Source organism: Rana temporaria, chromosome 9, assembly GCF_905171775.1.
Source record: "Rana temporaria chromosome 9, aRanTem1.1, whole genome shotgun sequence".
Classification (NCBI taxonomy): Eukaryota; Metazoa; Chordata; class Amphibia; order Anura; family Ranidae; genus Rana; species Rana temporaria.
This window is the reverse complement of record NC_053497.1, coordinates 39,165,028-39,190,859: the sequence shown is the minus strand read 5'-3', so window position 1 is coordinate 39,190,859 and position 25,832 is coordinate 39,165,028. Positions and strand designations below refer to the sequence as shown.

The 25,832-nt window shown below is 42.7% G+C and overlaps 1 protein-coding gene across 1 annotated transcript; it reads left to right on the top strand.

Annotated features, from left to right (window-relative positions):
- Positions 1 to 25,299, top strand: LOC120913354 (cytochrome P450 2G1-like). Its single transcript, XM_040323230.1, has 9 exons — positions 1 to 320; positions 424 to 586; positions 6,384 to 6,533; positions 7,469 to 7,629; positions 14,088 to 14,264; positions 16,176 to 16,317; positions 18,651 to 18,838; positions 22,855 to 22,996; positions 25,088 to 25,299. The coding sequence occupies exons 1-9, from the start codon at positions 42 to 44 to the stop codon at positions 25,267 to 25,269; spliced, it is 1,584 nt and encodes a 527-aa protein (XP_040179164.1). The 5' UTR covers positions 1 to 41; the 3' UTR covers positions 25,270 to 25,299.
- Positions 25,300 to 25,832: the final 533 nt, after the last annotated feature.

Here is a 25,832-nt window from a genome sequence, read left to right as displayed (position 1 = left end):
AAATGTGAGCAGCACCAATCCCTTACACACTTCCTTGTTTTATGTCATATACATTATTATCAGAAAAGCTGCGAGAATGTAAAGCTCATAATACAAACACACAGGACAGGAGGCAGACGCTTTATTGTGTCACTATCAGCATGGCGCTGGGAGTGGGGACAACACTTCTGCTGGCTACTGGAGTCACTCTTCTAATTTACCTTGTGTCATGGTGGAGAAGGATAAAGCAGAGTAATCTCCCCCCAGGGCCCACACCTCTGCCTCTCCTGGGAAATGTAATGCACCTCAGCATCTCAGAAGTGCCCAAATCTTTAGTAAAGGTAATATTTCCTTGTATGTTCATTTGTACTGGTGATGAGAGGAATGTGTAACAGCAGTCTATTCTTTCTTTCTGGGCACAACATATCCTATCCTGGCATACAGATAAGTGAGACCTATGGACCTGTGTACACCTGCTACCTGGCCAACATGCCGGTGGTTGTTCTGGTTGGATATGATGCGGTGAAGGAGGCATTGGTGGATCACAGTGATGTGTTCAGCAACAGGGGAGAGTTCAAACTGCTCACTATGTTATTCAAAAATTATGGTAAGCAGAAAATCTGATACATTTTTTTTTAATTATCTTGCGGTCAATGCTTCATGGAGAAAACCGCAGTGCACATGCATTTTGTGTAGTCTTTGATTGGGGAAAGCTTGCATACTTAACCACTTCAGCCCCAGAAGGTTTTACCCCCTTCCTGCCCAGGCGAAATTTCAGCTTCTGGCACTGAGTCGCTTTAACTGACAATCGCGCGGTCGTGCGACGTGGCTCCCAAACAAAATTGACGTCCTTTTTTCCCCACAAATAGAGCTTTCTTTTGATGGTATTTGATCACCTCTGCGGTTTTTATTTTTTGTGCTATAAACAAAAAAAGAGCGTCAATTTTGAAAAAAACACAAAGGGCCAGATTCAGAAAGATCAGCGGATCTTTCTGCTGGCGTAACGTATCCCCGATACGTTACGCCGCTGTAACTTTGGGCACAAGTTCTGTATTCTGAAAGAACTTGCGCCCTTATTTACGGCGGCGTAACGTATGTGTTGCGGCGCAAGGCCGCGTCATTCAAATGGGGATCTTGGGGGCATGTTTTATTCAAATTTGACTTGACCCCGCGTTTTTTACGTTTTTTTTTAACGGCGCATGCGCCGTCCGTAAAATATCCCATTGTGCATTGCTCCAAATTACATCGCAAGGACGTATTGGATTTGACGTGAACGTAAATGACGTACAGCTGTATTCGCGAACGACTTACGCAAACAACGTAAAAAATTAAAAATTTGACGCGGGAACGACGGCCATACTTAACATTGAGTACGCCTCATAATAGCAGGGGTAACTATACGCCGGAAAAAGCCAAACGCAAACGACGTAAAAAAATGCGCCGGCCGGACGTACGTTCGTGGATCGCCTTAACTAGCTAATTTGCATACTTGACGCAGAATTCGACGGAAACGCCACCTAGCGGCCGGCGGAAAAAATGCATCTACGATCCGACGGCGTACTAAGACGTACGCCTGTCGGATCGATCCCAGATACAGTCGTATCTTGTTTTGTAGATACAAAACAAAGATACGACGCAGGAAATTTAAAATTACGCGGCGTATCAATAGATACGCCGGCGTAATTCTTTTGTGAATCTGGCCCAATATTTTTTACTTTTTGCTATAATAAATATCCCATTTAAAAAAAAAAAACAATTTTCTCAGTTTAGGCCGATACGTATTCTTCTACATATTTTTGGTAACAAAAAAACGCTGTAAGCGTATAATGACTGGTTTGCGCAAAAGTTATAGCGCCTACAATATAGGGGACATAATTATGTTTTTTTTTTATGATTTTTTTTTTTACTAGTAATGGCGGCGATCTGCAGTTTTTTATTGGGACTGCGACATTATGGCGGACACATCGGACACTTTTGACACATTTTTGGAGCCATTCACATTTATACAGTGAACAGTGCTATAAATATGCACTGTTCACTGTATAAATGTGACTGGCAGGGAAGGGGTTAACCACTAGGGGGCGGGGAAGGGGTTAAATGTGTAGCCTAGTGAGTGTTCTAACTGTAGGGGGAGGAGGCTGACTGGGGTAGGTGACCGATCTGTGTCCCTATGTACAAGGGACACAGCATCTCCCTGAGGCCCCGTACACACGACCGAGTTTCTTGGCAGAATTCAGCCAGAAACTCGATCGGAGCCGTATTCTGCCAAGAAACCCGGTCGTGTGTACACTGTTGGCCGAGGAAACCGACGAGGATCTCGTCGAGCCAAATAGAGAACATGTTCTATATTTCCTCGTTAGTCAATGGGGAAACTTGGCTCGCCGAGATCCTCGGCGGCTTCACAAGGAACTCGATGAGCAAAACGATGTGTTTTGCTCGTCGAGTTTCTCGGACGTGTGTACGGGGCCTCACAGGACGTGGAGCTCTGTGTTTACTCAGTTACTGGGCACGCGCATCGTGTTCCCAGTAAAGCGGCGGGTGCGCGCGCCCCGTATCGGCTTTAAAAGACGAGGATGTCATATGACTTCCTGTCAGAACAACTGAGCTACCTTTCCGCCGTCAATTGACGGCGGCTGGTAGATAAGTGGTTAATAAGTTGCTTGTTAAAAATGCAAGTTGATTTTTTGTTACCAAATCAGTAAATGAACACTAAAGCCTCGTACACACGTTTGGATATCTGATGGAATCTGATCCGCTGGATTTTTTCGTCGGATATCCGATGAAGCTGACTTTCATCAGTCTTGCCTACACACCATCGGTCAAAAATTTGACTGTGCCAGAACACGGTGACGTAAAACACTACGACGTGCTGAGAAAAATAAAGTTCAATGCTTCCGAGCATGCGTCGACTTGATTCTGAGCATGCGTGGATTTTTGACCGATGGACTTCCACACAGACGATCGTTCTTTTCTATCGTTTTTTTTATCCATAGGAAAAATTTAAAACATGTTCTATTTTTTTTCACCAATGGAAAACAAACCGATGGGACCCACACACGATTGGTTCGTCCGATGAAAACAGTCCATCGGTCTGTTTTCATCGGACAAACCGATCGTGTGTACAGGGCTTTAAAGTGTTACTAAACCCAGGAGCCTGCATTCACTATACCGGATCTCTCTTGGTACACATAACATAGAAATGCAATAGTTTTAGTAAATATAAACTGCTAGTTAACTTATCTGCAGTATATAGCAGTCTTATGACTTCTAGCAGTGTCTAGTTAAAGCTTGTAAGAGGAGTTTTCATATTGCACTGGCTGTCCTATAAGGCTGCAGGACCCCTGACTCTTTATTGGGACAGTGCTGATTGGCCCTGTGCTGATCCCAAGAAAAAAATCTGAGCATGTGCAGCCTGACCCTTATAAAGCGGTTGTATAGTGTGTTTTTTAACTTTTACCTACAGGCAAGCCTATAATAAGGCTTACCTATAGGTAAAAAAAATATCTCCTAAACCTTTACGGTTTAGGAGATATTCCCCTCGCAATGAGCCGCTGACTGCAGCGGCACATGCGCACAGGGGATTCTCGGCTAAAGGCCCGGAAGACGCCGGACCTTGCCGGAAAGAAGTCCCCCGCGTGCATGCATACCAGGAAGACAAGCCGAGGCAACATGTCATCTCCCTCGGCGTGGACACGATACGCAATGCAGAGGATTAGCCCCTTAGGTTCCACAGTGAGTATAACAAGCATGATTTACTGCATATACAGACTGAGTTTACTGTTGTGGGTTTGGTAATGTAAAATTATAAAAATCTGAGGTAATTTTAAAACTTTATATCATTTTATTGTATGTCCAAAATGTGTGAGCACTACTTGGAACCACAGAGGTTGCATCAAAAACAAATGGAAAGTAGGTTATGTGGTTTTCACAGGTCACAGAGGACAGCAGGGACCATTTTGATTGCGCTGCGCAGCGCAGCGCGAAAAGCGCATGCGCAGTAGGGAACCAGGCTGTGAAACCGCAAGGATTCACTTCCTGATTCTCTGAGGCCTCGTACACACGACTGAGGAACTCGACGGGCGAAACACATCGTTTTGCTCGTCGAGTTCCTTGTTAGGCTGTCGAGGAACTCGACAAGCCAATTTTCTCCATTCCCGTCAAGGAAATAGAGAACATGCTCTCTTTTTGGCTCGTCGAGTTTCTCAACAGTTTCCTGGACGAAAATGTACAGACGACCGGTTTCCTCGGCAAAAAAATATCTCCCAGCAAGTTTCTTGCTGGTTTTTGCAGAGAAACTCGGTGGTGTGTACGAGGCCTTACAGAAGATGGCGGCGGCAGCATCCGAGAACCGAGGGACGGGTCGGCCTCGGGTGCCATCATCGTGGGCGCGCTGGACAGGTAAGTATCCTTATTTTAAAAGTCAGCAGCTGCAGTATTTTTAGCTGCTGACTTTTAAAAAAGCGGACCTCCTCTTTAATGATTGTTAAAGGGTCACTAAAGGAAAACATTTTTTTAGCTAAATAGCTTCCTTTACCTTACTGCAGTACTGGTTTCATGTCCTCATTGTTCGTTTTTGTTTTGAAGTAGCTGTAATTCTGCTGTGATCTCCACACTTCCTGGTTGCCTGTTTCCTTATAACCATGGTAATGGGAGATTTTCACGGTGGTCTAAGCTGTCATTACTGTGTGTCTAAAACTCCTCAGAACCAATCAGATTCATTTTAAAAACAAAACACTGCCCTGGATTTGTTTGTTTTTGTTCTGTGTGTCTTCCCGACTCACCTCTCACCCGGAACTTCATGTATGTACCTTTAAAACCGAAAGTGAAACTAGAGGCACATTATATGATAGATTAAATTCAATTTTTAATCATTTTTAAAAGGAATCAGTTAACTTTTGTGTCTCTATACCCTGTAAACAGTCATTTCAGCAAAAACAAAAATTTCCTTTAGTGACCCTTTAAGACCTGCTCCACTTGAATCTCCCGCTCGCCTTTGCAGTCTACTGGTAAATCAGATGCCTGGCTTCATGAGCCTGTCTCCGCTCTGCATCCACAATCATCATCCAAAGAAGGCTGCACACTGATATCACTCCAGTAATGTTTGATACACCAACCAGCTTACTCGTGGTCCCTGCCTATACCCACTCCCCTCAAACCTCCACCTCTAAGATTAAGCCCAATACGGTGAAATGTGTTAGAGAGGATCACAGAGGAGTAGGCTTAGTAAGCTGGTTTGTGCAAAAAATATTAGTGGAGTGACATTATCAGTATTGGTGACTGGGTTGTAATAACCAAAAATATTCAAGTTACCTATTCTTTCATTAAAATTTCAAGAAAGAAAGCCAGAATCTGGTGGTTTCCTAAGGCCATATGCGACGTGCCAGAACCGCAGGGGGGACACGTGAGGTGCACGGTGGGCCGATGAGAGACAGCAATAATACAGTTCATCGGTTTACTCACGGTTAGCAGAAAGCCTCCCTGGCCCGGTCGCACAGTGAAGAGCAAGACAGCACGAAATCCTCCGGGGCACGCTCTGTGATAGGGAAACGCCAGCCAAGATGGTGGTTGAGGTGCCCGTGATGACAGGGGTGTTTAGAGTGCTTGTGGCGGCTGGGTCCCTTGATGGTATTTGTCGTGACGCCAGTACCGTTAATGTTGGTACAACCAGTTGTAGTAGCAATGTGGAAGAAGGAGGTAGACAGTGGTAGGATACAACTCACAACTTTTACTGTGACTGGTTTCGGGTTGCAGTACAAACATCCAGTTAGAATACAGTCTCTGGGTAAATAGAGGAATTCTGCTGATCCACTGTTAATAGGCTTTAGTAATCCTGGACTCAGGCTGTGGTTCAGTATAATGCTTACTTGTTTCTGGTCCCTTTTGAATCCAGTGACATTGGTGAGGTCGCCGGCGGCTAAGAAATCCTTCACCTTTATTCTTTAAGGTCTTTGCTGCCGGTTGGTGGCGTTTACCCTTTGATTTGAGCAGTTCCAATTTGTCCCTTCTCTGGACTGACCTTCTCTCTCACCTTGACATTCTGCTTTCTCCCTGCACACTCTCCCTGAACTGAACAACTGACCACAGATAAACCTGAGCTGGGATAGATATCCCAGAGTGGTGCTATCCCCATCTTGTGGTGGGAAGTATGAAGCACACTTGACCAGCCTATGAACAGGGATACCACAGGTGTCGCAATGCAAAATGACATGCAATATAGCAATGACAAAGAAGTAATACTTTTGCAGTTCCCACATGTCCTGAGTGGGACGCTGCATATAGATATGTTTTGAACTGAGGCCACTTGTCTAGTCCCAGGAGATGCATCCAGAATATTCACTCAAACAGATTTCAGAAGTTTGTGACCAGTGCAGTCTGTAGACAAACACTCTCCTGCAATTTTTCAGGGATTGTCATGAGTAATGGAGAAAGATGGAAGACGATGAGACGCTTCTCTTTAATGACTTTGAGAAATTTTGGAATGGGGAAGAGAAGTATTGAGGAGAGGATTCAGGAAGAGGCTGAAAACCTGAGAGAGCAATTCATGAAAGAAAAAGGTAAGTGACAGAAATGAGGTGAATTTGTCATTCTCAGCTGTCATTCCTCACATATAAACAGTGCCATGGATAAATCCATGGGAAAAAAACAAGCTTACTTACCGACCAGCTTGCAGACAACCAATTAAACCTGTCTAACAGTATGCGTAAAAAACAGGGTTTTAGTCCGTACGCATTTGCAAATGCATGCGTAAGTCACAGAGCCACGCCACGGCACCCTGGTATCTGTGGTACCTAGCACTAACTTAAAAGTGTCTCCACAGTGGAGGCACATGTATTCTGATGGATAGGTGAGGGCAGGTGCACTGAAGGGGAGCCCACCCCATCTTAAAGGTACAGGCGCACACTGAGAACCCAGCACATAGCTCAACGGCTGCAAAGGTGTCAGTGTGTTGCCTGACCAATACACACGACAGCTGGTCGATAAGTACGTTTGTTTTTTCCCAAGCCTTCCAATGCTGCTTACTGCAATGGCCAGCTACAGATAGGGGCAGTGGCGTCTTTTTTGTATCACTGTCGTGTGTATTGGTTGACAGAGGCATGGCTGGTGAAGTGTCCATGTTTGTGCTGCTTTCATTCTTCTGCAGTATAGGCATATTTTTGCCACCCTGAACCTGGTTGCATTATTGCTTTTTACGCTGTGCCTGTTTAGTAAATTACAGTTACTCTATATCTGATCATTTGGCAGATTACCAATTCTGTTAAATACATTTTGTGAATGTTGTATGAGATGACTTCCTTCTGTACATGATACAGATTTGCCTTGTTACTAGATGTAGACTAGAAACAATAGACAGGTCCTTTTGCTGCCTGGCAGAGCTGAGTTGTCAGGAATTTTGTACAGTATTGCGCACTTCCTCTCACCTTCTTCAACTTAAGCCTACATGATGGTGTATACCTTTTAATAGTGACTAGCTTTTTCTTTTTCACAACAGACGCTCCATTTGACCCAACATATCTGCTGGGATTAGCCGTCTCCAATGTCATCTGCTCAGTTGTGTTCGGAAAGAGATATGACTATGAGGACAAGAAGTTTATGACCCTTCTGGAATATATCAGAGAGATCTTTGGAACTATGAACTCCATATCCGGTCAGGTGAATATATAGAGGCAAAGCAGGAATACAATCTTGGACAGCTGCAATGTGTTTGCCATTGAAGTGTGTTTTATAAGTCAAGGATACCTTTTTTAATGTCCAAAGTTATTTAGAAAAATGAAATAATTGTCACAAGATGCATTTTATTTTGGTCAGACTCAGTATTCACATCTATAGGTAGCAGCAGAAACTGCTGGGCGACCATTGTTGGAGGGACTACAAAATGGCTGTGCTTGATTTTTTTTTTAAAACCAGTGTTAGAAGTGACTGTACTTTAACCCTCCATAGACATAAAAAAAAGTATGTTTATGTGCATGCTTTTATAAATCGAAAAAAGAGCTTTTGGTGTTTGGACAATGAAGTTGGACATCACTCTAATGGAAAAACCAAGGTAAGCCCAAGGTTTAGGATTATAGGTAAATTCAGAAAGAGATCAAGACTTTGGCATGGAATATTTGTTGGCAGAATGTATTAGATGCCAATTGCTTTGATCTTGGGCTGTATTTACTATATTATCACTTTTAGGCCAGTTCTAGGGCATTTACAAATTGTGATATCTCTTTCCTTATTTTGTTTCCTCCTCTGTTCACCTCTGGGCACTTATAATATTTTAGGCATCTTAGGCGATTGTGGATAATAAGTTTGATGAAATAGCCAACAAAGTAAAAAATAAGTGTGCCTCCAGGATGGGATTCCTTCATGTGTTGTGGAGGGTCTCTCCAGCACCCGAGACTAGGGGGCATCCTCAAAGGGCCACCGACAGCCTCCTCAGCACTCCATCTCCATCTTCCACCCATCTGCACCTGCTGGCATGACTTATGCCTATTTATGAGGTGCCTACTCTCTTCCAAACCCTTTTTGGTGGGGATTGGTCAAGGACCTTATTAATATTTTCCAAAATGCTCCTCCCAAACGCCACCCACTACACTTGGAAGCTTCTCCAAAGTGTCAGAAACAGGGGGAGGCACCAGAAAAGAGTCATCCAGCCTCCCTCAGTCACTCAACCCTGACCCAGATTCATCCCAGACCTGGCTCTCAGCCAAACCAATTTTCCTTCACTAACAAGCCTATTTACATCTAGCACACTAGCAAGAGGGTGCTACATTACATTACAGTGTATATAGTGCAGGAGTCTGTAATGTACAATATAGTGTATATAGTACAGAGTCTGTAATGTACAATATATTGTATATAGTGCAGGAGTGTGTTATGTACAAAATATAATATACAGTATAGTGCAGCCTGTGATGTACAATATAGTGTATATAGTACAGAGTCTGTAATGTACAATATAGTGTATGTAGTGCAGGAGTGTGTAATGTACAAAATAGCATACAGAGTATAGTGCAGCCTGTGATGTACAATATAGTGTATAGTATAGTATATAGTGCAGGAGTATGTAATGTACAATATATTGCAGAGTTTCTTAACTTTTTTACCTTGGATTAATTCCTGGAAAAAAGTTTGAGATCTCAGGGAAACCCTTGAAATAATATTAAGATCTACAGCTCACAGAACATTGGTGTGGTCAGTGAGCTGTTGATAGTGCAATTAGTTTTAGATATAGCATTAAATATGCAAACAAATAATAAATGTCCCATTTTAATGTAAAACTTGCTTGCTTTGTCTGCACAAATGCTCAAATCTGAAATAATCACTGTACAGGAGGTCGGCAGGGCACAGCACAAGAGATCAGCTGGCAGAGAACATGGGTTTAGCAGGGCAGAGCACAGAGAGTCAGAACAGCAAAATATAGGGGTCAGTCTGTGTACAATCCCCCACTTCCCTCCCTCCTCAGACCTCAGATAGTTCTTCTTTGTCTTGGGCTCGTGGTGGTTAGGATGACATCATCACCCCACTCCCAGTGATGCCAAACCTGCCCCCCCCCCCCAACAGCTACCTGCAGCTCTGAGGCAGCAGTAGGATATGTGTGCGAGTGAATCACACAGTATACTGTACCATAAGCCAAGCAACGGCAGTGATAGGACTTGGCTGCAGCACCTCAGGCCCCGTACACACGTCCGAGGAACTCGACGGGCAAAACTCATCGTTTTGCTCTTCGAGTTCCTTGTGAAGCCGCCGAGGATCTCGGCGAACCAAGTTTCCTCATTGAACAACGAGGAAATAGAAAACATGTTCTCTATTTGGCTCGCCGAGGAACTCGTCGGCTTCCTCGGCCGAAAGTGTACACACGCCGGGTTTCTCGGCAGAATTCAGCTCCGATCGAGTTTCTGGCTGAATTCTGCCGAGAAACTCGGTCGTGTGTCTACGGGGCCTCAGTCTTGTCTCCTCAATGTGTGCAGTATTATGCAGAGTACAGTGGGCCTCCCTTTTCTTTTCCTGCACACATGGATGATACACCACTAATAACAAGGTATGCATTACATAGGAACAATTTTTTTTTAGCTTTTTTTTAGCTACCAGTGTCATTGTTTGCACACATTTAAAAACAAAATTAGGCCTGAAGCGTACAACAAAAAAAAATGATTTTGCACTTTCCAGTTTTAGTAAATAACCCTATTTGTGTGTCTCTTCTGCCTCCACCACCTCAAAAATATCTCCTTTAAAGTGTTACTAACAGTCAAATCAGTCTGTATATGTAGTAAAGCATGCTTGTTATACTCACTGGGGAACCTAAGGGGTTAATCCTCTTTATTGTGTAAAAAAGGCTGTTTGATCCTGTATGCACAGATCCTCCCCTCCCTGCACTGTCCTCCTGTATAATGCCTCGTACACACGGTCGGACTTCAAACACACTTTTCTGTGGATTTTTGTCCGTAGGGAGTTGGCCAGGCACACCCAGAGCATACACACGGCAGGACTTTTATGCAAACTTTCTCAAAACTTTCCCAACATCACGTGATTTTTCTGCTCTTTTCTGTTCTTTACCACCGCCCCTTGGTCAACTTCTGCTATTGTTGGTTGACTTTAACATTGGTTCTGGGCATGCGTATTTGTACTTCAGACAAAAGTCTGATGGAATTCTGTACACACGGTCGGACTTTGCACCATCGGACTTTTGTTGCCGAAAAGTTTGTCCGTTTGCAGAGCGAACTTTTGTCTGATGAAAACACGAAAAAATGTTTGTCTGACACACGGTCAGATTTTTTGGAAAACTTGCTAATTTTGAAGTTTGTTGGCAAAAAGTCCAACCGTGTGTACGAGGCTTTAGACAGTCTTTGGAGTCAAGCTGCACATGCTCAGTTTGGTGTGTATTGCTAGAGATGTTTTTTTTCTTGGGAGAGTGCATGTGATCAGCACATGGCCAATCGGCACTGTCCAGACAGAGGGTCAGGAGCCCTGCAGCCTCATAGGACGACTCAGTGCAGTGTGAAAACTCCTCCTACAAGCTTCACCAGGAACTGATAGAAATCACAAGACTGATATACAGTATAGTGCTGATGAGAAAAGGTGTTTAGCTGTTTATATTTACAAAAATAATTGCATTTCTCCTGTGGGAGACCGAATCAAGTGAATGCAGGTTCTGGGTGTAGTAACATTTTAACTTAAAAGGATATCATAGTGTAAGCTTTCACAGACTCAGATAATTAACACATCTGGACATCATTAGCCAAAGCCTTTTTGTTTTTTTATGGGGGTGGGGCGGGTACCTGGTTTTGACAGGTACCCACTCTCACTTCCAGTCGGATCACCGCAGCAGATCCACCGGCAGTTCTCACCCCCTCCCTTCCTGCTGCCTGTCACAGGTCCCAGAAAGCTATGGGACCATTCACAGGGTGCAGCTTAGCTCGCACATGCACAGTAGGCAGCCAGCAGCCTCATGGAGTCACAGCCGGAAGCCCACAGTTAACATGCCGGTGTTCTGTCGAACACTCCAACCTGTCAAAATCTCCAACCACGTCCCTTCCGGTTTCTCTTTAGCAGCAGTAATTACAGATTTCAACGATTTGGATGTTTTCACAGAACACCGGCAGTTTATACACTATGGTACATGATATAATGAGTGGACATTGTTAGTCCGCCCGCTAGTAACCAACAACACGGTTGCCAACAAAGCGCTGACAACTGTTTTCCTCCTGACCTGGTGTTCTGTCAAAACAGCCAATTTGTCATGTACCGTACTGTATACGCTGCCAATGTTCTGTGAAAACAGCCAAGTTAAAATCTGCAAATACTGCTACTGGAGAGAACCTGGAAATGACATGGTTGGAGATTTTGACGGATCTGAGTTTTTGACAGAACACAGATACCAGGGACTTAATTTTTTTTGTTGCTAGGGTGAAGACCCACTTTAAACTGTATGTTAACCATATCTGAGTTGTAGGGTGTCATTAAAAGTAAACATGGACTTCCAGCTGGGAGATTTCACTATTGAAGTCCCAGAGGATAGAAACAAAAATACAAAGTGAGAGATTTACTATAATTGGGGCACATAGAATCTGGCACAGCTGTGCATGGTAACCAATCAGCTTCTAGGATTTAGGCCCCTTTCACATGTGCGGACCGCATTTTCATCCATCCGCTGCGGATGAAACCGGGACATACCTTGGTCCCTATGTGATTGCGGGTGTCAGCGGATGACCATCCGCTGACACCCGTAATCACCCGCCTCCGCAATGATCCGATTTTTCAGACGGAATACAATCCTATTTTTCTTCCGTCTGGCGGATCGGATTGGGTGAACACGGACATACGGTCCGTGTTCATCCGATCCCCCATAGGGGAGAGCGGAGGAAAGACAGAGGGCGGTCCCTGCACAGTGTGCGGGGACCGCCTTATCAGCCGAGGGCTCAGCTGGGATTTTAACGGAGGATCTCCACTGAGCAAAGCGGACATACGGAGGCGGATCCGCCCGTGTGAAAGGGCCCTTATTGTCAAAGCTTAATTGAACAAGCCAAAGTTAGTATCAGATTGGCTACCATGCACAGCTGCACCAGATTCTGTGTGCACCAGTTTTAGTAAATCTCCTCCAAAGAGTCCAGGTCACTCCATTTAGCAATGAGGCCCAGTGATATGCTGGGATGCTGTGGTAAAATAGTGGATGGCGCCACCAATGCTTGTCCAATCCAAGATATCAGCAACACACCATGTTTCAATAAATAAACCAGACACATTAAAGTCACCAACAAAGCAATAAGAATTTGACACCCCTAAGGACTTTTCCCTCAGGAGGCTGTGACCCTAACCCCATGTCACTGCTGCCAGAGAAAGAGGCCCTTAGGCTCCATTTACCCCTGAGCGTATCAATTACTGGCGTTTTTTTAAGCTTTTTTTTGCAGCTTTTTACAAGCATCTTTTTTTAAAAGCGTTTTAGAAGTGTATTATTCCTCGTACACACGACCGTTTTTTCCAATGGGAAAACTGCTATGAGAGCTTTTGGCCGGGAATCCCGGCAGTGTGTATGCTCCATCGCAGTTTTTCCGATGGGAAAACTGCCGGACAAAAAAAAGAGATCCCGTCAGGCCAAAAATCAGAGCGGGAAATCCATCCGTCTGTATGGTTTTCCGACGGGCAGAAACCGCGCATGCTCAGAATCAAGTATGAGACAGGAGCATTCTTTCTGGTAAAACAAGCGTTCGTAATGGAGATAGGACATTCATCAAGCTGTAAAGGATTAAAAAGCACAAAGACTGAAAAGCGCAAATCGTCTCTCACCAAACTTTTACTAACACAGGGATCAGCGAAAGCAGCCCAAAGGGTGGCGCCATTGGAATTGAATTTCCCCTTTATAGTGCCGTCATACGTGTTGTACGTCACCTCAATTTGGATGGGCGGACTTTTGTCTGAGCGTGTGTATGCAAGGCACCCTGAGGGGAATTCTGTCGGGAAAAACCGCACGTGTGTACTAGGCATTACAAGCATTTTACAGCTTCAGTGGTTTTTGTTTAGCCAATACAAATCACTAGGCGGAGGAGAGAGAGGAAATTTGAGGTGGAAAGTTGCTATTAGAGCATTTTATGAGCGTTTTACAATGTTTTTCTGCTTAAGTCAGGCATTTCTATTGAAGTCTATGGGGCCAAAAACACTTATAATCTACCAAAAAGAAGCTCATGTACTTTTCTGAGCTTCATGTGTTTTTCTTCAGGCTACAAAATGTTCATATGTGAACAGGGACCATTGAAATTAATGGGATTTTGTTTGATGGATGCTTTGGAGCTTCAGAGCTGAGCGTTTTACAAGCTGAAAAAAAAAACGCTCATGTGTGAACAGGGTATTAGTCCGTGAAACATTATTGATTTTATTTGGTGACATAAAAATGTCCTGTCTGTTTACCTAAACATGATGTGCTGGGGAATAACTTGGATTCATTTCTACCAAAGACTTGGCATAAACTGACCAACCAGCTATCAACCTTCCTGAATAGAATCTAATAATTTATCCGATGACGTGACAACCTTCAGAGAGAGTGCCATCACTGAGACTTATATTATCTTGTGAAATTCAGAGCAGGTTGATTTATTGATGTTCATTATTAATACCACATTTATATTTTTTAGATCCTGGGAATTTTCCCAAAATTGATGAGCAAACTTCCTGGACCCCATCAGAAAATGTTTATACTTTTTGAAAAGTTGAGTTCATTTGTAAGGGAAACAGTGAAGTCCCACCGAGAGGTTCTGGATGAGAACAATCCACAGGACTTCATAGACTGTTTCCTCATAAAGATGGAGGAGGTGAGTCCAGGAATCGACTGAAACTGGTGATGGAATGATCTGGAAACATTTGTCTCTTTTATGTTGAGTCTAGAGAAAAATGTGTTTTGAATGTGTTTTGCGTTTTTTGTGTTGGCCGGCAAGCTATGTGGTCCATCTGGTAAAAAAATAAATAAAAAAAAACATACAATCCCATATACACAATCCTTCACCCACAGTTGATCCAGAGGAAAGTAAAAAACCCCAGCAAACCATGATTCAAACCATGATTCAATTTGCTCCAGTAGGGGAAAAAATTGCTTTCTGATCCCCCGAGAGGCAATCAAATTTTCCCTGGATCAACTTTACCTATAAATGTTAGTATCCAGTTATATTATGTACATTTTGGAAATAATCCAGGCCTTTTTTTAAAGCAATCTATTGAGCTGGCCACAACCACCTCTGCAGGGTGTCTATTCCACATTTTCACAGCTCTTATTGTGAAGAAACCTTTCGGTATTTGGAGATTAAATCTTTTTTCCTCTAGACATTAATAACTCAACACCAAGTTCACCATATGGGTCACTTTTTTTTTTACATGTTGATCATATTCCCCCTTAATCTCCTCTTTTCCTCTTTTCGAGAGAGAATACATTCAGGAGGAAGGAGTTAAGAGAAAGTGTCTGTTGTCATCCAGGAAAATGCAGAAAAAACACATAAAAAAACTTATGTATATGTGTTTTTGATGCAATTCTATTGAAGTCTATGGTAGCAAAAATGTCTGGCGCAAACCCAACACCTCACATCACCCAAAGAACACCATCCCCACAGTGAAACATATATATATATATATATATATATATTTATATATATAGGTAAAACATCCCTTCCTAATCAATATAATTGTGTTTAAAATATTGATGCATTATAAATATATATATATACCTGTATATATATTAGAAATATCACATGGCCGCACTTGTATCGTGGGAAAGTGCACCGCCCTTCAACAAGTTTTTTAGAACGGCAGAATGGCACGGCTGGGCACAGGCATGTACAGGTACGTTGCCCTTTAAGCGCGCAACCCACGGCTGGGCATTTAAAGGGCAACGTACCTGTACGTGCCTGTGCCCAGCCGTGCCATTCTGCCGATGTATATTGGCGATAGGTGATCCTTAAGTGGTTAAGCATTATTAAAATCACTAGACCTAGATGCCCAAACACTTTTTATGGCAATACAATGCATATAAGCCTTTAAAATTAGCACTTTTGATTTTTCATGTTAATCTCCTATAGACTTTTAAACGGCGGCTTTCGAATTTTCCAGGAACACCGCATAATGTTTGCTATTCGGCAAACACCCGATCTCTGAGTCGAACTTACGCTCGACTCGAACATCGTGTTCATCCCTATATGTTACACAATAAACGTATGCATATATATATATATATATTTATGGTCGTTACCCTCTGACCGAGAGAGATGTGGATCACATAAACACGCGACAAGACTTACAACATAAATAGACCTGAAGTGTGCCTTGGTGGTCTGGTCAGTATGCCAAGAAAAGGGGGCATACCTAAGGTAAGTAATGGGTAGTTAATTGAAGAAGGATATGCTGAGAAGTGCCCTGAAAAAGGGAAGGGCGGGAGGGTGTCGAATGCGATTGAATGCGCAGACTCACGGACATGAGGTGAGCTGGAAAGAGTCGGCCCAGTGACGTGTAGTACCGCACACTGAACCGACAAAGAGCATGTGTGAGTGGGCTGCTTAAATACCCTCCGGGCTCCTCCCATAAACTCAGGCCACCATACTGGCCTTCTTATATATATATATATATATATATATAGAGAGAGAGAGAGAGAGAGAGAGAGAGAGAGAGAGAGAGAGAGAGAGAGAGAGAGAGAGAGAGAGATACAGACATCCACCTACAATTGTGTGTTTTTCTTTCAGGAGAAACAGAACCCAAATACAGAATTTCATGAGGAAAACCTATTGGGATCAGTCTTTGACTTGTTCTTTGCTGGTGCAGAGACTACAAGTAGTACTCTGAGATATGCTTTCCTGATAATGCTGAAACACCCAGAGATACAAGGTATTCCTTAGCTCTTTATACATTATTTGTTGTTCTAAATCCATCTTTGGTGCTATTGTCTACATAATAGCTTTGTTAAAAAAAATCTTTATATTAAAAAATGTGTGAAATTAAGGTTTATTTAAATTGGAAACAAAAACCATGCCATCTTTAAGTACTCATTTTGACTTTCTAATAATATGTATTTTTTGTAAAACAAAGGTATGTTATATAGCCATCTGGTGTGACGTGTCTTTGTTATGTACACATAGGAGTTAACCTCATCAGCAAGTTTTAAAATTACATTCCCAGAATCTCTTATCTGCAAGAACCGAAGTAGATACTGTGCATGCATGCCTGCAGAGACTTTTGAGATCAAGCAATAAAATAGAAAAGGTGAGGGATCTAGAAGCAAAAAACTTGTGTTGTTTCTCCTGGTGGAACTTGCATTTAAACTGTGCTTAAAGCTCCATTTTAACCAAACTACTAAATCCTAAACCATTCTTTAACCCAAACACAAACCCTAAGAGCCGGTTCACACTGGGGCGACTTGCGATCCGACTTCATGTCGCCTCAAGTCGTCCCAAGTCGCGCTGTAGAGAAAAACAATGGAAGTGAATGGGAGCTGTGTTAATATACACGACTCAGGGCGATTCGACTTCAGAAAAGGTTCCTGTACTACTTCAATCCGACTTGTAGGCGATTTGTACCCATTGATTTCAATGGAAGTCGCCTCAGAAGTCGGATCACTGTCTTATCTGAAGCTACTTTCCAGGAAGATAACATACATTTCTCAGGCAAATCTCTCCTGCCCCCCTCCCTCCCCCTCCCTCTCCCAGAGCTGATTGTTGTTTTATTGGCCACTGGAAAGTCTCCTGTCCTGGAGACGACTTCAAGTTGTGTTGTAAATCGCCCCAGATCGCCCTGTGGTTCATGTTCAAGTCGTGTCGGAGTCGCCTCTGAAAGTCGTGCTGGAAGTCGTGTCGCCCTAGTGTGAACCGGCTCTTAGCGTAACTCCTAAATTTTAATATAGAGTAATGGCCAGTTCTATTATACTGTAACTGTAGCACTTACCCCTGAAAAAGCTGCTGATGAATAAACCCCATGATTCCAGATAATAATCACCCTTTCGTCAATGCCACACCCTCTGACACACCCAGACTGAAACAAAACATGTATTCGGCCTGCACACCCAATGAGGCAATAACAACTAAAAAGCAACAGAAATAAGCAAAGTAAAACAATATTTTAAAACAAAACAAAAACGACAATGCAAGAGCCAAGTGTTTCTGGACCCAACTCCCTCTGGGTACCCGAATCCTAAATCTGTGGGGGGGAAGGGGGGGGGGGGTAGAGTTATGCTCAACCAGAGGTTGAAGAATCCTAAAGTCTCCTAAAACCCCTCCCACTGGCCAGTGTGGTTCTAAATGTTGGGACCCAGAGTCCAGCATTGGAGAGCTCAATATTTGAAATAACATGGTAAAAGGGGGTCTCCAGAGTCTCCAAACTAAGTTCCAAGTAAGGGTGGCACTATCCTTTTATGAAGGTAATGAGGTTAAGGCCAGTGGCTTCTCACTAAAGGCTCATCCTGTTCGCTAGTGTTTGGAACCCTGAAAGTTCAAGAGGTGTATCCCATGTAAACCCATGGCATTGGTAGCAACAATCTTGTATGAAGCCAGTGATACCCCTCTCCTCCAGCCTCAAAACAAGTGCGGTAGCACAGTCCCACTCTGAAACAGTGCAAACTCTGACAGTAAGCAGCATCTTTGACTCGGCCGCACAATCCAGCCATCAACTCTCATTTTTTTATCCTTTTCCTGTGTTCCTATACCCAATATAGTCCGTGATCATTGTTTTCTTTCTTGGCTGGGTTTGCTTGTTTAATAGTTAAAATAAGCTTGGAAAGGTGATCCCTGTGGGCTAATGGCTATTACGGGATTTGTAGCTAAGCACCACATACATCCTTCTACTCATGTATCCCTCTAGTTAGCCTGTTAGCCCCCAGCTTGTCTGACTATCCAATGAAGCTTTAAAACCTTGGTTTTCCCACTGATCTCACACCATGTTTCTGTCATCTGCCTCCCTTTCTCCAGCCTTCGAAATTTCTAAGGCAGTTTAGAAGTCTCCCCTGAAGCTGTTTTATTTTCCAACAGATTCCCTTAAAATGTATGACTCCATAGGTATGGAGCATATAATGTACACATGGCTCGTGTCTTCTAGCATGTGTTCTACCATTTAAACTGTGTGAAAGTGTCCATACTTACAAATTATGAAAAGTGCTGGTCGTAATTATTTATTTATTTTTGTATGAGAAAAATGTCTTATTTATTTGATGATTTTTATACAACCTACAGAAAAAGTCCAGCAGGAGATTGACACAGTGATTGGACAAGATCGCCTTCCATCTGTGGAAGACAGGAGCAAGATGCCATATACAGATGCTGTTATATATGAGATCCAGAGATTTGCTGATATTTTACCTGCAGGATTAGTACATAGTGCTAGCAAAGACACCACCTTCCGAGGATACCACATTCCCAAGGTGATTGTAGAGATGTGTGGGACTAATATGGTCATAAAGAACTCAGTGCAAAGTGCACTCATGTACATAGTTGGTAATCCGTTTTTAGCAAAACTATGAAATATAGGCAAGATGATTAGTTGATGATGGAGTACTATGTTTTGAGTGTTGGTCTTTGCAAAACACTAAAGTGTTTGCTCATACTTTTCTATCAGATAATACAAAAATGGGCTCCTGGCAGCAGGCCAGGTATGTGCTGAGATATCACAGGCTTTGAGTTTGTTCACACCTGGATCAATACACCATGTTTACACAGCATTTAAGCAGTTTTCTTAAAAATACCCTAATAATCTAAAACAAATAATAAATATGTAGTGTTAAATCTAGCAAATAATTTTAATTAAATATTGAACATAATAGCATCAATAATATGTTGAAAAAACAAACATTGGTTCTATAAATATATAACAATTAATATAAATATGCAATTAAACTCTAAATAAATAAAATAATCAATTGACTTGCTAAATATGTTAGAAAAAATAGTAATATATAAATATTTAAATGCCCTACTGGGCAGGGACCCTGATCACCAGTGCTGTAAATGTTGTGAAATATTATAGGACAAAACATATAAAGTCCCATGAAATCCAGTGTCTCTAATGGAGTAATAACAATTTCTTGATTAGGTGACTTCACTCCAAAAACATCCGTGCTCCACCGATGTGCAATGTAGCAGCTCACCTGAATAATGGACGCATATTCAGATGCAGCTCACATTGCGCTCTGCATGGACAATAAACAGTCTTCATCCCCAAGCTAGCAATGTTATGCTTACAAATCTTCCTTAATTCACCATCACATGATATAATAAAGGTCCATATAGTGTAGTGATTTAAAAATATATATATATATTAAAAAGTAGTGTGTTGGAACTGTCCAGCACCCAGCTTGGATGTTTCCGTCAATATACAGCTTGGTCCAGTCTGGACCTAGGAACCAGGTATTATAGCTGAATATTGTACCCAAGATACTAGACAACACTAGCTTAGATGCAAACTGGAACACACTTTATTGAAAATTCACACAGAATATATAGCACAGAAGATCAGGTAGAACCTGATCACATTACCCTAACAATGCAAACTGTAAACAGGAATATAATTAACATACTGTAGCTAAGGAACAGTTAACATTAACATAAACACTAAGCTAATTAAACAGCTAGCCACATAGGTGACTCAGTGCCCACCCAAACCATTCTGTACCAAGCCCACAGCCCTGGATACAACGTATATTACACATTATCATGAGCATAAACATCCCACAATGGTTTGATGACAAGGTAACAATATTAATCACATTTGCAAGAGATTATCAGACAGACAGAAACACTAGGTGACTCAATTAACAATGGGAATGCACACCTAGAAGTCACACAATGGGAGAGACATACCACCTTAATAAACAGACTACAGCAGGAGACCCCAGTATCTGGTTGCTTTGAGCTGATCATATTAACATCTGCTCTAAATCTCACAGTCTAAAGCAGTCATTGTTAGCTTGGGCATTGAGGCCCCATATATGTATCTGGGTTCTCCAGTTCCCAGAGTCTGTGTGTTTTGATGAGACATAGACTTGAATCCAAAGCAAGACCACTCCATGGATCCCCTAGGCATACACTTCCCAAAGAGTAGTGTTCCCTTAAAAGCAAGCACCCATAGTCAATAGGGAAGAGGCTACCCTGCAGTCCCCTCCAAAAGTCCCTGTCTTGGTTGGGTCTGTCACATGTAGCAAAAACTCACATTAAAATGAAACTCATCAGTGAGTTATCCAGGGCACAAACACTATTTCTTCCAAACTTCCGGTCTTGGCCGTGACTGGAAGTGACATCACCCGGATGAATATTTTTTGGAATTCCTCTTGGTGAATTATTGGGGGATTTAGCACCACACTTTGTATTTCATTTTAGCACTTTTTCTGCATGTGGGGACACATCAAATGTATGGCAGCTTTATCTTTAATAATATTATTTACATTGAATATTGGGTGGTGTATAAGTGGTCTCTATCCCTTTTTCAGTCTTACTACTACTTTAAATCCTTATACCTGCCCTTCATTGTCTGCCATAATTATTCAAATGGACACCACAAAGTGCAGTTCTCACAGGAGTGTTAGCATTGTGTTGTGTTAAGCAGTATTTTGCTTTCATGGGGCATCGGAAAAAAGGCAATGGAGGTTCCTGTATGCCCGAATGCACTGGGAAATAATAGAGAACTAGGACAGAGCAGCTCAAGCCACTTACTCTTTGTACTGAGCAGCTGTGTCATAACAATTTGTGGTAAAGAAGATGGAAATTCTCCTTGGAAATTCTCTTCAAGAATATGGGATGCACCCAATACCAGTGCAACACCCACCTCTTTTTCTGCTGGGCCATTCTTTCCATGGTCATCTTGATCTGGACCAAGCCTAGTATTAAAGAAAGTATTATCAAATCCATCTTGTAGAAAATTCACAAAAACGCCCGTTATCAACACTACAACCTAACCATGCCTCAAAGCAGATCATTTATACTACTACATATCCACTTTGAGCACTTCCCACTAGATAGAAGAACAACACTTTCATGAGCATTTAATAAGCATTCTTGATGTTTTTTCATCATTTCTAATAACTCAACAAAAAACGTGTCAAAAATCCTATAGGTGCATTAATGATTGTGCTTCTTTCTTCATAATCAATGGCAATAATAATAATAATAATGGCATTGGACACAGTCATGATAATAACAAATTGAATCTCCAGTCACAAGAATAGATTACATACACACTGTTACAAACACAACATTGCAATTACAGTTGTACATAACAAGGACATCTGTATATGTTGAATTCCTATTTTGATATTAACTAATGGCAAACAGGCTGTTTACTTACAAGGGAATTTGTACTAACAATGGAATTTTCCCTAAGCATAGGTAATGCAAAGAATACTCAATCATGTGCAAAGATATTTTTTAAAAAACAGTATTCAGCTTGCACATGATTTGATGATGACAGTCAGCAGAGCTTCACCTCATTCACTAGGCTAAGTGTAAATTCTTTTGCAAATTGCAATTTGCTCTGCAATGTTAACAGCCTATTTCCTTTCAGTAATTCAATCCCATAGAGCAGTGGTCGTCAACCCTGGCCTTTAGGGCCCACTAACAGGTCAGGTTTGCAAGATAACTGAAATAAATCACAAGTGATATAATTTGCTGCTCAGTGATTGCAGTATTCTGGTCTACATCTCCCCAAGGTAATACATAAAATTTGGCCTGTTAGTGGGCCCTGAGGACAGGGTTGATGACCACTGTCAGAGTACACTTCATATTTGTGACAAAAAAGCCAGCAGCTACAAATACTGGAGCTGCTGACTTTTAAAATATGGTCAGTTACATGTCCAGCGAGCCCGCAATGTCGGCAGCCTAGGCAAAGCAATCGCTCGTCCTTCGGCTTCACCCGCCACCATCCTCGGTGAGGGAATCGGGAAGTGAAGCGTTGCGGCTTCACTGCCCGGTTCCCTACTGCGCATGCATAAGTAGCGTGGCGCGCCGTCACTGGTCCTCGCTATCTCCTGGGAACAGTGTGTTTCCCAGAGGACAGCTGGGGGGATCTAGGTGCGTGGCTGCCGCAGGAGTGTATTCCCAGAAGTGGGTGCAAATACCTGTCTTAGACAGGTATCTACACCCCCCTCCCCCCTGAAAGGTGCCAAATGTGACACCGAAGGGTGGAGGTTCTCGAAAAGCAGAAGTTTACATTTTTGGGTGGAACTCCGCTTTCAGTTTTTCATCCAAACATTGTTGCGCTTGCACAAGTCTACTGCACTCCATTCTGCCGTTAGTATGGTGATCCGGCAATGTGAGATGCTGAAGGAATCACTGAAGCTTCTTTGCTGCTATACGTACAGCCTTATGTAAAAAAAATGCCAGTGCCTAGATGTTTCTCACAGTCTCCAATCAGAAAATCAAATTATTTAGTTCATTATTTTCATTTCAGAACACTTTGGTGGCTCCTATACTAACATCGGTTTTGAAAGACCCTAAATGGTTTAAGAACCCAACTCAGTTTGACCCAGAGCACTTTCTTGATGAGAACGGGGCCTTTAAGAAGAATGATGCCTTCATGCCATTTTCTGCAGGTACCAGAGAACTTTGTAATGGTTAAAGCGGTAATCCATTCTAAGACTTGTATATAGTTATATCGTTTATAAAGTTGAAAAGATACAAAGGTCCATCCAGCTCAACCTGCAAGGGTGATTTGTATTGCACAGTGGCTCTAATCCATAAAAGCAATTAAATCCATGCCTCGACAACATGTCCTTCACATTATAGCATATTATGGGTGTTGCACTGTAATATTACATATGAATGTGAGTAAAAGTATAAATATGTATTTAAATAAATCCCACAGGGACAACTCTTACTAGGGAATTCACGATTTTGCTTTGATTTTTGCTTTTTGAAGATTGATTTTATCCTCTTCTTTAGTCCATTTTTGCAATCATATGAAATACACTCTGGACAGAACTGTAGTCTCATGACATTCATTTCTGTTGTCAAATCAAGGGTACCATCATGTTCCTCTCCATGATCAAGAATGTGCTTTGTTAAGGGCCAACTGAAGGCCCTTTTTACGCACCAGGAATTAAGCAGCGAGAAGTACCCAGCGTTGGATGATCATATGGCTTAGAAAGGGAAAAAAGGGAATTTAGAATTGTTTTTTTTTAACCCAGAGATCAGACAGAGGAGGATGTGAGGGAGTTTACATTGATCCTAACGTTGGGCTTTAAAAGGGTTATAAACATTTATTTATAACCCCGGACACTAGCAGGCATGTACTGGCCATTGGGACTACAGGGAGTTTCCCGGTGGGCCGATGGCTCAGAGGGTCGGTTTCGGTGACAGCCTGTCAAAGTAATAGCTGCGCAGCCTATTAATTGTAGCACCGCTGTCCTGCTTTAAGAGAAATAAAGTAGAATGGCTAATGACCAGTGAATGGGGGGGTGGGCTTGGGTGGCCATCGAGATTGGCTGGCTGGGGAGGGGGGGGGGGCGTGTTTGTCCAGCTGGCTGGTATAGGAGAGACCTGTCATCCGCACTGCCCATCACCTCACTTCATAGTGCGCAACCCAGGTCAGCCTCAGCGCCGCTGCTTTGCTGAAAGGCAGCCAATGGCTGTGCAGCAATGTTGGTTTCTGAAATTCCAGCCAATGTTGTTAGCCCTCCTGCTTCACTTGTTTTTGTGCGTGTTTTCAAAAGTAAGGTGGGCTGGTCTGGATGAAGTCCAGGGCCAAACTTTTGTAACAGTCCAGCCCTGGACACTAGGGGCCAGATTCACAAAGAGATATGACGGTGTATCTCTGACTTAAACTGGTCGTATCTATGCGCCTGATTCATAGAATCAGTTACGCATAGATATGGATAAGATCCGACAGTGTTACACTGTGTTACACCGCCGGTTCTTATTTTCAATTTGAAAATGGCGCGGGGGGGCGTTCCCGCTGATTTACGTTGAATAATATGTAAATCAGCGAGATACGCGAATTCACGAACGTACGCGGACCCGACGCAGTGTTGTTACTACGTTTCCGTAGCGGCTTTCCCGGCGTATACTTACCCCTGCTTCTATGAGGCGCAGCCAATGTTAAGTATAGCCGTCGTTCCCGCGTCACTGTTGAATTTTTTTACGTCGTTTGCGTAAATCGTTCTGTAATACGGATGGACGTCGTTTACGTAAGCGTCGAAACCACTGACGTCCTAGTGACGTCAGTGGGAGCAATGCACGCCGGGTAAATTCACGGCCTGCGCATGCTCATTTAAATCGGCGCGGGGACGCGCCTGATTTAAATAGTACACTCCCCCTAGCCGCGGAATTTGAATTCCGCCGGGGGATTTGAGTATTTCACCGGCGGAATTCAAATTCCGCGGCTAGGGGGAGTGTACTATTTAAATCAGGCGCATCCCCGCGCCGATTTAAATGAGCATGTGCAGGCCGTGAATTTACCCGCCGCAAGTTTGGAGGTAAGTGGTTTGTGAATTACCCACTTGCCTCTCAAACTTGCGGCAGGGTATCTTAAATCAGATAGATCACACGGATCTAAAGATCCGCTGATCTACGTGAATCTGGCCCTAGGTTACTGATAAACATGATTTTGCACTGCAGGTTGTAATGTCATTGAAATGCTGATTTTTTTTTCTTTTCTCTTTTTTTGGGGGGTCCTTTCTCTTTAGGTAAACGCATTTGTGCAGGAGAAGGTCTGGCTCGTATGGAACTCTTCTTGTTTTTTACTACTATACTACAAAGATTTACTTTAAAACCTACAGTGGACAGGAAGGACCTAGAGATCACCCCAGAACCCAAAACCAATGCTTCAAAAGCTCGGAAATATAAGATGTTTGCCGTCCCTCGGTGAAATACTCAAATCCCCCGGCGGAATTCAAATTCCGCGGCTAGGGGGAGTGTACTATTTAAATCAGGCGCATCCACGCGCCGATTTAAATGAGCATGTGCAGGCCGTGAATTTACCCGCCGCAAGTTTGGAGGTAAGTGGTTTGTGAATTACCCACTTGCCTCTCAAACTTGCGGCAGGGTATCTTAAATCAGATAGATCACACGGATCTAAAGATCCGCTGATCTACGTGAATCTGGCCCTAGGTTACTGATAAACATGATTTTGCACTGCAGGTTGTAATGTCATTGAAATGCTGATTTTTTTTTTCTTTTCTCTTTTTTTGGGGGGTCCTTTCTCTTTAGGTAAACGCATTTGTGCAGGAGAAGGTCTGGCTCGTATGGAACTCTTCTTGTTTTTTACTACTATACTACAAAGATTTACTTTAAAACCTACAGTGGACAGGAAGGACCTAGAAATCACCCCAGAACCCAAAACCAATGCTTCAAAAGCTCGGAAATATAAGATGTTTGCCGTCCCTCGGTGAAATACTCATCATGCATTATCGGTGTCACACTGTGGCTAGA